The following is a 14,624-nucleotide window of genomic DNA, read 5'->3' as shown; positions in this document are numbered from 1 at the left end:
CTACTAACCTATACCTCATCAATATAGAAATATATCAGTACAAACTACTAACCTATACATCGTCAATATAGAAATATATCAGTACAAACTACTAACCTATACCTCGTCAATATAGAAATACAATACAGAAATATATCAGTACAAACTACTGAGCTAATATAGAAATACAATGTAATGTTTGGCTTCAGGGCAAGGTCCAACTGCAGGTCATAGGTCGAGCTGGGTGGCCGCCATCTAAAGCACAACGGTGCCCTCTGCTGGACAGGACCGGTGCAGCGAAACCCGCCATCGCTTTGGCCTGACTTGACGTACAGAAAGCCTGCTCACCTTGACAAGGGCCACCTTCTGACCTGCTCCCTCCTACGAGAAACAGAGAGACGTATACATAGCAAATATCTACTAGATATCTATTAGATATCTACTAGAAACAGAGAGACGTATACATAGCAAATATCTACTAGATATCTACTAGAAGCAGAGAGACGTATACATAGTAAATATCTACTAGATATCTATTAGATACCTGCTAGAAGCAGATAGACGTATATATAGCAAATATCTACTAGATATCTACTAGATACCTGCTAGAAGCAGATAGACGTATATATAGCAAATATCTACTAGATATCTACTAGAAGCAGAGAGACGTATACATAGTAAATATCTACTAGATATCTACTAGAAGCAGAGAGACCTATACATAGTAAATATCTACTAGATATCTACTAGATATCTACTAGAAGCAGAGAGACGTATACATAGTAAATATCTACTAGATATCTACTAGATATCTACTAGAAGCAGAGAGATGTATACATAGTAAATATCTACTAGATATCTACTAGAAGCAGAGAGGTGTATACATAGTAAATATCTACTAGATATCTACTAGAAGCAGAGAGACGTATACATAGTAAATATCTACTAGATATCTACTAGATATCTACTAGAAGCAGAGAGATGTATACATAGTAAATATCTACTAGATATCTACTAGAAGCAGAGAGGTGTATACATAGTAAATATCTACTAGATATCTACTAGAAGCAGAGAGATGTATACATAGTAAATATCTACTAGATATCTACTAGAAGCAGAGAGACGTATACATAGCAAATATCTACTAGATATCTACTAGATATCTACTAGAAGCAGAGAGATGTATACATAGTAAATATCTACTAGATATCTACTAGACAATCTCTTCACAATGTATGACTTTACATTCACACTTCAAACTCTACTCACGCAAAATAAATCAATACTTGGCATTTACTAACAAACGGATACTTACGAATGAATCATTACTTATGATTGATTCTCTCGGCTTTGCACCGTAAAGTTGACTTTTTGAAGGGCTGGACGGAAGCGCGCAAAGAATGTTGGGATATGATGGGCCACGAAGGTTGGTGGGAATGCAGGCTTCTTCCCAATGGAGGAAGAGGAGGAGGAGGAGGGGGGGGCGCATTTGGAGGGGCCTCCGCGCAGCACGATGACGTCATGGAGCCTACAAATGCGCACTTTTAGGATGCAGACCCGGGATTCAGACACAGCCTATGTTTATTGGGTATCTTGGTTTAGCTTGGTTCGGCTCGGTTTGGCTTGGCTCGGTTCGGTTCGGTTCGGTTTAGCTCGGTTGGCTTCTATTTCCCACTGTGAGAAATTTGATTGGCTTTCTTGAAGAAGACGTTTTGGGATTTAAAAATAATATATTTTTGAATGTAATTGTCAGGATGATAGAAGGATTTTGTTTGTGAAGTAGTAAGCTTGGAAAAGTGACATTATGCGAGAAACCTCCCTAATTATAGTCACACATGATCACTTTGACAGAAAGGGGCCGTGATGTGCTCGTATCCTTCCGCTGCCTTCATACATTAGACTGGTTGTTTCACTTTTAACGCTTTTATTTTAATCCAATGCGTTAATTAGTGTCGATGTGTTATTGAAAACGCGTAGAAGCGATTGACTGATGCCACCGAGGCAAACTGCGATAGAAGCGTGGGACTACATTGAGGAGGCGGAGGGGTATGAGAAGTAAAAGGCCTGCCTGCTCTAGATTCTTTTTTCCTCGGCGGAGGCCATGATGGGAGCCTGAGCTCAGCTGGAGCGACAAAAAGAAAGATGATTCCCCGGGACGGAGCTGTCAAAGCAATCTGTGCATTTTGCTGATTTTTGTATAGTCTGTACACATCTACGGTGGAGCCTGTCACTTTTCTCCTCCAGCAATGGTCTCTGCCGGCGATCCGAGACAATGTTGAATCGTTAGGAGCCTTTTCTGGATCGAAAGAAAGGAAGCTAGCTTTTGTAACTAGCTAGACAGCTAGCTAGCTAGCTAGCTACCGAGCTAGCAAGCGAGCCCACCAGTCCCAGTGGTTTTATTTGGGGGTGGGGGGTTCTCGCGCCGTCATTCAGCCTCATCTTTGGACCGAACTTGACATTTTCGAGGCGTGTTTTTGTGGACGGCTGCATGTGTTTGACCGGGAAATATTGGCAAGATCGGGATCGGGGAAAGTGGGCCCTGCACCGAAGAGAAGCATAGCAAAGGCCCGTCTTTATGCTCCGGAGGAACCCTGTCTAATCCGAGCCACAGCCACTGTTAGCTCGCCCAGAGCCGCCGAGCAGACTACCTTTAAAACCCGCACAAAACAAAAGCTGCTTTCATCATTGACTTGCTATAGACTCCTGTCGGCCGCTGCAATGACTGCCATTATTAAGGAAATTGTCAGCCGGAACAAAAGGAGATACCAGGAGGACGGCTTCGACCTGGACTTAACATGTATCCTTCCATCACTTCTTTCTTTGCAGCATGTTGGTCAATACCCTTGCATTGATGTCTGCGTGCTGGGGAGTCATCTGAATTGTCGGTAAGTGCGCCCAGTGCTAGCTGCTAGTGAGCTAGCTACACTTAGCTATCGTCAAGCGTGTTAGAACGGTGTGGATCTGTCAAAAGTAGCCTGCACTCTTGTCACCATACGGCTACTAGTAGCTTGCGCTCATGTCACCCTACTACCACCGCCACCAATAGCCTGCACTCATGTCACCATACGGCTACTAGTAGCTTGCACTCATGTCACCCTACCACCACCAATAGCCTGCACTCATGTCACCATACGGCTGCTAGTAGCTTGCACTCATGTCACCCTACCACCACCAATAGCCTGCACTCATGTCACCATACGGCTGCTAGTAGCTTGCACTCATGTCACCCTACCACCACCACCACCAATAGCCTGCACTCATGCCACCCTACTACCACCAATAGCCTGCACTCATGTCACCATACGGCTACTAGTAGCTTGCACTCATGTCACCCTACTACCACCGCCACCAATAGCCTGCACTCATGTCACCATACGGCTACTAGTAGCTTGCACTCATGTCACCCTACTACCACCGCCACCAATAGCCTGCACTCATGTCACCATACGGCTGCTAGTAGCTTGCACTCATGTCACCCTACCACCACCACCACCAATAGCCTGCACTCATGCCACCCTACTACCACCAATAGCCTGCACTCATGTCACCATACGGCTACTAGTAGCTTGCACTCATGTCACCCTACTACCACCGCCACCAATAGCCTGCACTTATGTCACCATACGGCTACTAGTAGCTTGCACTCATGTCACCCTACCACCACCACCACCAATAGCCTGCACTCATGCCACCCTACTACCACCGCCACCAATAGCCTGCACTCATGTCACCATACGGCTACTAGTAGCTTGCACTCATGTCACCATACGGCTACTAGTAGCTTGCACTCATGTCACCCTACTACCACCGCCACCAATAGCCTGCGCTCATGTCACCATACGGCTGCTAGTAGCTTGCACTCATGTCACCCTACCACCACCACCACCAATAGCCTGCACTCATGCCACCCTACTACCACCGCCACCAATAGCCTGCACTCATGTCACCATACGGCTACTAGTAGCTTGCACTCATGTCACCATACAGCTACTAGTAGCTTGCACTCATGTCACCCTACTACCACCGCCACCAATAGCCTGCGCTCATGTCACCATACGGCTGCTAGTAGCTTGCACTCATGTCACCCTACCACCACCACCACCAATAGCCTGCACTCATGCCACCCTGCTACCACCAATAGCCTGCACTCATGTCACCATACGGCTACTAGTAGCTTGCACTCATGTCACCCTACCACCACCACCACCAATAGCCTGCACTCATGCCACCCTACTACCACCGCCACCAATAGCCTGCACTCATGTCACCATACGGCTACTAGTAGCTTGCACTCATGTCACCATACGGCTACTAGTAGCTTGCACTCATGTCACCATACGGCTACTAGTAGCTTGCACTCATGTCACCATACGGCTACTAGTAGCTTGCACTCATGTCACCCTACCACCACCACCAATAGCCTGCACTCATGCCACCCTACTACCACCAATAGCCTGCACTCATGCCACCCTACTACCACCAATAGCCTGCACTCATGCCACCCTACTACCACCAATAGCCTGCACTCATGTCACCCTACCACCACCACCAATAGCCTGCACTCATGCCACCCTACTACCACCGCCACCAGTAGCCTGGACTCATGTCACCCTACTACCACCACCACTAGCCCGCACTCATGCCACCCTACTACCACCAGTGAGAAGTGTGTCCTGTCCTCAGAGAACTTAGACCCAGACCTTATTTATGAGAATTGGGTGATATGATCTCTCGTTTTGCTTCCTTTTTAAATGCTGTGCTGCACAGTTCTGGACTAACTGTAAGCAGGAGAGTCATTTCTGGCTCATTCCAGAATAAAGTAGTCAAGAAGTGATGAAATAAAAGCGTGCAGGACTTGTTTGAAGTGTTACAAGGATACAAATGATTTATTTTTTGATAAAAGCCACAGATAACAGGATTTATTGTAAAACTTTAAAGTCACTGTCTTATTACCATGCCAAGGCTGGCGGACAAACGTTTTTGAGGGGGCTGATGTCCATGGGGGGGCCGTTGCAATTGAGGAGGATAGCTTCAGTCTTGTCCTCATTGAGCCTTAAGGAATTCTGGGCCAACCAGACATCACATGGCTTTAGCGCTCCAGAAGGGCTGTCAGGGGGGCATGGTCATTTTAAGAGCGTGGCAAATACAGCTGGCAGTCATCTGCATACAAATGATAGATGCCATGCTTTTTGAGTGGTGTGTTAAGTGAGACCAGGGAGAGAGCAAATAGCATGGTCCCAAGATTTGATCCCTGAGGGACTCCAACATCTGTAGCGTGCCAATCCCTTCATTGATGCAGACAAATGTAAGTCAGTGTGATGGCTGGTCTACAGGGGGTGCAGATGTTGCTGCGTTTGTGGAAGACGTATGTATGGAAGGCGCTGGCCACATGGAAACATTCTTTATTGTTTTTCTATTATTAGACCTGTCACGATAACACATTTGGCTGGATAGTTATTATTGTCACTATTATTCAGACCTGTTTTTCCATTAATTATATGGCATAATAATGAAAGTACATGGTATCCAAAGCAATCAACTTTAAGTTCTAAATATTATTTAGCATTGTCATTGGAATACTAAGTGCTTTTCAATAAACCAAAAAAAGACAAAACTCAAACTAAATTGGATTCTGTTAAGAAAAAAAACACTCTAATAAACATACACACACACAGTTATGTACTGTATTCTTACACTGATGTAGGGGTTATGATGTTATATGAAAAAATGGCAATAACAAATATTACAGGTCTCAAGTTTAAAGAAATATTTATTGAAATGTAAACACTGAACACAGTGGGATTCAGCTTTCTTAAACACACATTTATTCAGCGTTATCAACTTTAAAAGGAATAAATATTCAACCATGCAAAACATTTCTGTCGTAGTTTAGGTTAATAAGAGGAGCACGTTTATTTTTTAACGTAGCTCATCTTACCTGTAAATAGACATTCTCCCCACACGGAACACACTTTGGTGAACGTCCTTCAAAATAAGAGTGCTGTTTGCCCCATGTGTAAACCAAACAAGTGCCATAAATATCTTCCATATGCGGTTGGAATGGCATGGGTGACTACATCTTCCTTAATAACAAGCACAGGCATGACAGTTGTTGAAGATTTAGTAGAAACGTGTGCAGAGGCTGACATCCGTTAGAACAGGTAGACGCTTTCTTACCAATAAACACGTGTTTTACAATTTGACGCGTGTATTTCATGATATCGCTCAAGGTTTGTAGCATTTTTATAATTTTATATCGTATTGTGATAGATCTCAAAAAAATATCCTGAAATAGTATGTTTTGGTAAATTTTTTTGTGAAGGCGTTAGCATCAAAAATACTGTAAGTATTTCCCATGACATCCATTGTGAGCTAGCTCATATTAACTGGTTTTCTCATGTTGTGATGCACAGAAAAGCACTGAGCACTTTTACAAAGGGATTGGTACCATAGAAAGCTAACTGTAAACTTTGACCTTCACCGTGTGCTTTCATGCTTCAGATGCAGCTAAGTGTCATTTCCATTCAGTATGGATCAATCAGTGTGTGAGTCCAGTCAAGTCTATACTGAAGCATTGCAGTCCTCCTGCTGATCCAGTCCAGCTTGCACTCCATGAACACACGGGTCAGGGAGCAGAGATTCTGCTGTTGTGCGTCCACGTGGGCCTGCTCAGGCTCTGGCAGGAGCGCAGATCCTGGTGTCCTTTCTCCTCAGCGTCAAGGCCATCTGTCACCCCGGCAACACACACAAGTGTCCCTCCCGCGCTGGCGTCTAGCTGCAGCTCCAATGACACCACGGTATTGACGTTGGCTTGAAACGAAGTCGGGGTGTAGCGGCCACGCCTGCGTTGGTGCACCACCATGCTGGGGGGCGGTGTGGTCTCTTTCAATAGTGAAACAAGTCATTCATTGCATCCCCAGCAATCAGTGAGCCCCCTCGCCTGTGTACGCGACATGCATACTGTTCAGCTCCTTGACCCTTGGCTGAGCAGACATCTACCCAAACATCATCGCCATGGGCTTTCCTGCCGAGCGACTTGAAGGCGTGTACAGAAACAATATAGATGACGTAGTACGGTGAGTTGCTGCATGCACGCCACGCCTGCTAGATACGCTACTATTTGCTCTTCACTTCCCCTCTCCTTTTTCAACAGGTTCTTGGACTCAAAGCATAAAAACCATTACAAAATCTACAACCTGTAAGTGTTTGCCATTCTTTGCACTGCCTGGTTTTCCATGTGTGCTTTCTGACTGGATGTTGTTGACCTTCCAGCTGCGCAGAAAGACACTACGACGCTGCCAAATTTAACTGCAGAGGTACGCCTCCTCATTCCTCCTCTACTTTTCCTAGCTAGCTCCAAACACTTTCACGTTCAATCCCATGGCATCTCTCTGCACCGTTAGTTGCACAGTACCCCTTCGAAGACCACAACCCCCCTCAGCTGGAGCTCATCAAGCCCTTTTGTGAAGACCTGGACCAGTGGCTCAGTGAGGATGACAATCACGTGGCAGCCATCCACTGTAAGGCCGGAAAGGGCCGCACGGGAGTTATGATCTGCGCCTATCTCCTGCACCGCGGCAAGTTCCTGGAGGCCCAAGAAGCGCTGGACTTTTATGGAGAAGTCAGGACAAGAGACAAGAAGGTGAGAGGTCCACAACGCATCTTGTCACATTTGTCTAGAATGCTGCACTGCCCCAAATATGAAACCCCGCTTTGCGAGAGAAGTGCAAGACAATGCAGTGGAAGCTTGCTAAGCATCACTCACTCATTCCAGAAGGCCGGACTCGAACCCAAACACACGCTGGCTGCATCCGTTTGCCCCATGAATAAACAATCACGTCAAGCCAATTATCCTTTCCAGAAAGCCAGAAATGATTACACAAAACAGGTTTCTCTGCTTTTCCAACTGTAGCTTTACATGCAGACAACGCATGGGCATGCATCTCAATCACGCATGCAAGGAAGGAACAATAAAGCCTTCAAGACGTCAGGGTTCCTCCTGCATGTGACTGATGCAAAATAAAAGCTGACACACCTTTAAAATACCCGCGGTTGAAATAAGTCCTGTTAAATTGGAAGTGAAGGGCTCGGGATGCTTTGCCTCCCCATCAGCAGTAGAGTGCATCAACACTCGCTTAGCCTCTCATGGTCCCCGTCAGCCCAGGTCCCAGGTCTGGTTGGATTTCAGCCTGGTTGCTGGGATTACTTGGTGTACCCAAGAGTTTGGCTTCCCAAATCAATATTCCTTCCAAAGACTCGTACACTTGCATCCCAAACCAAAAAGGCCAACCTCTCAGTGGCTCTGCATCGTAACACCACACGCTGTGGCCACAGACCCCCCCCCCCCTACTGTAGCACCCAGAAGACCTGCGTTCCCTGAACTCCCCAGGTCTTCCTTCCATTTTGACTTTGCAGTATGTTCTCTGTATGTTGTCAGTGCTCTAAATATGCAAATATCCTCCAAACGGCAAGGCTGGAGCCATCAAACATTCCATCTCCAAAAACTGGACTCTTTCAGCTCATTAGGCGAACTTGACCTTTCTCCTCCTTCAGCTCACTGCTTGTTGTTGCAGGGTGTGACCATCCCGAGCCAGCGCCGCTACGTCTACTACTACAGCTACCTACTGAAGAACCAGCTGGAGTACAAGCCCGTGGCGCTGCTCTTCCACAAGATGGTGTTTGAGACGCTCCCCATGTTCAGTGGGGGCACCTGCAGTGAGTCACGCTCCTGCTCAACGTTTGCCATGGCAACCTAGGTCGTAGTCGCACGCGCACACAAACACGCAAGGAACGGGAGTCCTGCACCCACGCTTGCATTTCAGCACAGTGGGACATCACATGGTCCACTTTAGAGCTTCTTCTTCAAGAGATTGGCCACCTCACTTCTTCATGAGCTTCTCCACTTGTTGGTGCTCCTCAAGGTCAACTTGACCTGGAAGTGTAGCTTTGAGATGATGGGTAGACGTGGCTACATTTTCTACTGAGCAGGCATCATCTGGCTGGAAGATGATGCAAGATGTTGCATGGATGCTTCATCTTCATTCAGGCAATGCATTCATAAAGGAAATGGAATCATAGGTCTTCTGCATGTAAAATACTACCCTGGAGGAAATGGATTCATTTGATTGACAGCGTATGGTTACTTATGCCCCACCTTTAGTTCATTTAGGTTTTTGTTGGAGCGTTGGCAAGAACTGAATGACACCAAACACAGTTCTACTTTAAAAACTAAAAGAGTTCATAGTTGGTAAATATCTGTATTTGTATGAATAATATATTTTAGATATATTAACATATAAGCCTCTTTTGAAGACTGCACTGGAACATACGTGTATACACGCACGCATACCCACAAACGTATGCATACATCCAGAAATACTGCATGTACCTTGTACATGTCTGGTATGAGAACCTCATACGGGCCTTGTTGGTATGGCTTCTCCTTCCTCCTTCCTCCTTCCTGTCCTGAAGAAAGGCCCAGGAGTCAGACGTGGTATCTGGGTTGGAAGTGGAATCCCAGTCGGTGCCAATGTCTGCCTGTGCCAGCAAACATCCTAGTGTGCATCCTACTGCCCCCCCCCCCAGGCGAGTTGTGACCATCTTCCCTTCTCTCTTTCTAAGGGGACAGTACCGTTAAGAACAGGAGCGAGCCGACCCCCCAGGGCTTCAGGAAAGGGAATTGGCATTGGGGTAAATCATCTCCTTTCATTGTCCTCTTGTGCAAAGGCCCCAGAGACCCAGCACCCGCAGGCAGGACCGGTTTGTAGCTAGCACATGGTAGACCCGCTCTACCCGCAGGACCAAACCAGACCCAAAAGCTAAAGTCTATCAGAATAGGGTCCTGCATCTATGGTTTTGGGTCTCTGATTGCATGCTTTCCCTCCATGCAGTAACGGTGAGATCTCCGTCCGCTTCACTTTTGCTTATCTTCTGCCAGATCCCCAGTTTGTGGTGTACCAACTCAAAGTGAAGATCCACACGTCCAACCCCACCCACACTCGGCGTGAGGACAAGCACATGTTCTTCGAGTTCCCGCAGCCGCTGCCTGTCTGCGGTGACATCAAGGTGGAGTTTTTCCATAAGCAGAACAAGATGATGAAGAAGGTCAGTAGGCTCACCTGACTAGAGATGGACGTACGTTAGAAGTGGGGCTGCTCCCAGCAATCATGCTAATACGCCACCAAGCGCTCCTTTATTCCTCTCATCCGTCCGTGCACGTTCCACCTCTTTAACAATGCATGGATGGACTTCATCTTCCACAAAATCATAGCAGAGATGTTGATGTGAGATGTTGGGGGCGAGGAAGCCAATCAGGGAGTCACTGGCACAGACGCTACACGTCAATCACTCAACACCAAATCCCACATGCAACACTCATCCCTGCTGGATGGGTGGCCCATACCCTGGCGGGCTGGTAGCACATGGAGGTGATGGAGGTGGTGGAGGTGTGGAAAGAAGACAGGGCTGCAATCAGACATTGTGAATAGTTAGCATAGCCGTACGTTCTTCAGCAATGTCGTCCTCACCAAGGCACTGCGTGTTTGGCTTTTTTGACTTGGGAAAGGTTTCCCTTCCATGAACCACGGCTCCCCCTGCACCAGCGGCACTCGTGCCGTACTGGAGTAAATCTCTAAGTGGGCTGTCAGACCCACCAGAATGGAAGGTGATTTAGCCACCAGCCAATCACAGGGCTAATATGGAAGCCGTCCAGCCCAGCCTCTTCTTGTCCTCCTGCTGGCCAGGTGATGGCGGCCGTAGACGTATCTAGCTGCACCCTGACTACTTTAGAGATGGGACCTGTTGTTGACCCAATGATTGCCTGACTGTTCTTCTCCCCAGGACAAAATGTTTCATTTCTGGGTCAACACCTTCTTCATCCCTGGGCCGGAGGAGAACCCGGAGAAGCTGGAGAACGGTGCCGTGAACAACGTGGAGAGCCAGCAGCAGCAGGCGGGCGTCGGCGGGGGCCAGTGCCAGCTGCCGAGTGCCGAGTGCAGGGAGGGTGACAGGGACTTCCTCATCCTGACGCTGACTAAAAACGACCTGGACAAGGCCAACAAGGACAAAGCTAACCGCTACTTCTCGCCCAACTTCAAGGTAACGACATGTGTGGCGTGTGGGATGCGTGTGACACACGTGTGGGACGCAGCGCCTGACCTTTATTTTCAAATGTCACTCCCAGGTGAAGTTGTATTTCACCAAAACGGTGGAGGAGCCTTCCAACTCCGAGGCCAGCACGTCCACATCGGTCACGCCGGACGTTAGCGACAACGAGCCGGACCATTATCGATACTCTGACACCACTGACTCTGATCCGGAGAACGAACCTTTCGATGAAGAGCAGCACACGCAGATCACCAAGGTGTGACCTCTGCACGCCCAACCAAGGCCGCAGGAGTGATGGACCAGGAGAGGAGAAAACTTGAATAGAAAGCTTGTCCCCCCCCCCCCCCCCTCCCCACGGCGTCAGAGGCCATGTTTGTTTGGCAGGGCCGTCCAGGAAAGGTGGCGTATGTGTGGTGTGTATATGTACATATATATATATGCTGGATGTGTGTACACTACACGTGCTTCTCCGCCAGAAAGACAATGAAGGAGCAGCACAATCACACTTGAAGGATCTGCTGGGACGACGCTGCTCCTCGTGTGGAAAGCAAGGCCAGTGCTGCACTCCTCATCTTTTATCTTCATCCTCCTTACTGTGAATGCTTCTCGTGCTCTTTGCAGGCTGGTCACATGACTTTTGGCCTCTGCAGCGCAAACTGCATGCAGGCCCGGGTTTTATTGGGGGAGGTGGGGGTTGTGAAGATGTCTACAAAGCATTGCCATTCCTCTTCCCACTGTGTATACCTTTAAATTATGCAGAACAAGGCATCCCGTGTAATTGTTCATCTTTTTTATCCTAAGAGAATAAAATATCATACACAAAACGCTCGGGCTGCTGCTATACCCTCATCTGGCCAGCACGTGCTGCCTGTCACGTGGCATCACGCCATGACATAACATGACATCATCATTACACGTAGAAGCACACGCTGCTTTCTTTACACACCTTGGCATCACCACAAGCCGTACCTACGTATGGACATGTCAGGATCAGGACGAGGACCTTCAGGAGAAGGACAGTAATGCGGCGGGAGAGTACCACCAGGAGATGCTCACTCTATGATGGTCACTCTATGATGGTCACTCTATGATGGTCACTCTATGATGGTGTCACATGCTAGAGTTTATTTGATCATGTGGCTGTGAATCTTTGTTAGCATTCCAGTCTGACCTTGGGATTCATGCCAAGGACGTTCTTCCACATGAGTGCTTGGATCCTCCGAGGGTGCAGGGGGGGCACGGTGAGGCCAGCCCGCTCCACTTTGCGTCTCCCCAGTGAGAGAGTAAGAGGATTAGCGTCTGTGTCGCCAGCAGAAGACCCAGACCAAAGCACCCCACCCCCCGTGTCCTGATCATAACCTATATGCATCTTTCATGATAGTACCCCCCCCACCCACCCTGATGTGCTGCATGGAGACATGAAAGGAGACGTCTGCGACATGACTGGTGGGGGCGTGTAGAAGAGGGACCTCCTTCCCATGGATGAAAGACAGCAAATAATCATCATGCTTCTCCACCAATATTCCCCACCAAACACTCAGTGTCGTAGACGTGTCGTAGACGTGTCGTAGACGTGTCGTAGACGTGTCGTAGACATGTCGTAGACGTGTCGTAGACGTGTCGTAGACGTGTCGTAGACGTGTCGTAGACGTGTCGTAGACGTGTCGTAGACGTGTCGTAGACGTGTCGTCCTTGATGGGCTCGACATCCAACAGAAAACCAAGCAAAACACATGAAGAATGATTTTGTATTCTCGCTGATGATCCCCAAATGATGATGATCATTTTCTATTCCTCTTGTCCTGGGCAGGGTGGCGGCTGTGCTGGAGCCTACCATACATCCACATCTCCACTTGATTTATGCACAATAACATTTCATTCTTGCAACAGACTCCGGCTCTATCTTTCAAAGAAGAGGAGTTGAGCCAGCAGACGGACGCTGGAAGTAATCCCTGGCAGGGAAAGCCCACCTGCTGAGGGGAGGGGGGCTTCATCTCCAACATGCTGACTGAGCGCTTTTATTTGGCCTGGATTGAGGTGGGATTACGTGGACGTGGCTCCTAATCTCACCGGACACCACCAAGGCCCCCTTTTACCAACAAACTCTTTGACTTAGCAGCCTGGACATTCTCCTCTTTACAAAACACGCTAGTTCTTACTACCAATACTAACACTACCACAGTACTAGCAGTTCTAGTAGTGGTCATAGTATTGTTAGCAGAAGCAGTAAGTGGTGTGTGTGGGAAAAAAAGATAACGGCCATCGGTTGCCATCATGGATGCAACCTGGCAACAGCCGAGTACAGGTACTACCACGCCTGAGTAGTTGATGTGCAGGATGTCCTTCTAAATAATCAGGAAGAATCTTGGACTGCTGATCCTGTCACTGAGGATCTTTGATCACTGACTTTGTGGAGCAAACAGCAGCAGTTGTTGGCTGGGCTGGGATCCTGCCTGCCTGGTAGAGCTCCTCTGCCTGGTAAGATCTTCTCTGCCTGGTAAGATCTCCTCTGCCTGGTAAGATCTCCTCTGCTTGGTAAGATCTTCTCTGCCTGGTAAGATCTCCTCTGCCTGGTAAGATCTCCTCTGCCTGGTAAGATCTCCTCTGCCTGGCAAGATCTCCTGTGCCTGGTAAGATCTCCTCTGTCTGGTAAGATCGCCTCTGCCTGGTAGATCTCCTCCTGGGCCACCTGTCGGTGACGAGGCAGAATGCAAACGTTAGGCTGGTCTGGAGAAAGGAAGTAGGTCAGATGGAGCAGCAGCCGGCTGTGTCTTTGTGGGGGGGGGGGGCGCCATGGGGGGTGGGCTTCCACGACGCTCATAAACGAGAGCTCATCTAGAGGCCGGAGCGAGCAGCCGGGAGCATGACGTCACAGCGAGGCGGACCCTGAATTCGGACCGAGGGCACCCTCCCGCACCTCCCTCTGTGCTCCTTCTTCTACGGTGGACTCTGGATGATTTCAATCCCAACCAGAGCGGCTTCATTCCTCTCTCGTCGCATCTGCTTTAAATCTCGCGTGACTTTGCTAGACGAGAAGGAGGTGTGGACTTTTATGGCTGCGTGACGAATGCTCGCGTCTCCATGTGTAGGCAGACGTTTCCTCCTCAACGCTGACGTTCTCCCTTTTCTTCCTTCGACTGATTCCAGCTCTGTGCGCGTGCGCGTTAAGTTAGCCCAATATATATATATATATATATATATATATATATATATAACAGCAAATTAAGACCAAAACAGAAATAAATTCAAAGAATTATATATATATATATATATATATATTAAGATTCAAATTTAAAAACGATAAGTGTAAAAACGTTTCCATATATATGATTTTTATTTATTAAAATGTTTATGCATTTTTATTTTTTCTTTTGGGTTTAAATTTATTTTATTTATAGCTTATTTATTTAAAAACAGTCTTTTTAACATTGGGAGCGTTTATATATCATATAATTGATAATTTATAGAAATCTTGGTCTTTTCATTGTTGATACTCATTCAAGCAGTAACTAACAAAGCATTCTGGTTCCCTCTAGCGGC

The 14,624-nt window shown here is 47.5% G+C and overlaps 1 protein-coding gene across 1 annotated transcript; it reads left to right on the top strand.

Annotated features, from left to right (window-relative positions):
* Window positions 1–2,337: 2,337 nt before the first annotated feature.
* Window positions 2,338–11,909, top strand: ptena (phosphatase and tensin homolog A). Its single transcript, XM_058058950.2, has 10 exons — window positions 2,338–2,776; window positions 6,971–7,055; window positions 7,133–7,177; window positions 7,252–7,295; window positions 7,383–7,621; window positions 8,553–8,694; window positions 9,601–9,669; window positions 9,917–10,083; window positions 10,819–11,076; window positions 11,162–11,909. The coding sequence occupies exons 1-10, from the start codon at window positions 2,698–2,700 to the stop codon at window positions 11,345–11,347; spliced, it is 1,314 nt and encodes a 437-aa protein (XP_057914933.2). The 5' UTR covers window positions 2,338–2,697; the 3' UTR covers window positions 11,348–11,909.
* The last annotated feature ends 2,715 nt before the right edge of the window (window positions 11,910–14,624 follow it).

This window comes from Doryrhamphus excisus, linkage group LG20 (genome assembly GCF_037039965.1).
Source record: "Doryrhamphus excisus strain RoL-2023G ecotype Guam linkage group LG20, RoL_Dexc_Guam_v1.1, whole genome shotgun sequence".
Lineage (NCBI taxonomy): Eukaryota > Metazoa > Chordata > Actinopteri > Syngnathiformes > Syngnathidae > Doryrhamphus > Doryrhamphus excisus.
The sequence above is the reverse complement of the archived record's forward strand: the minus strand, read 5'-3'. Positions and strand labels throughout refer to the sequence as shown.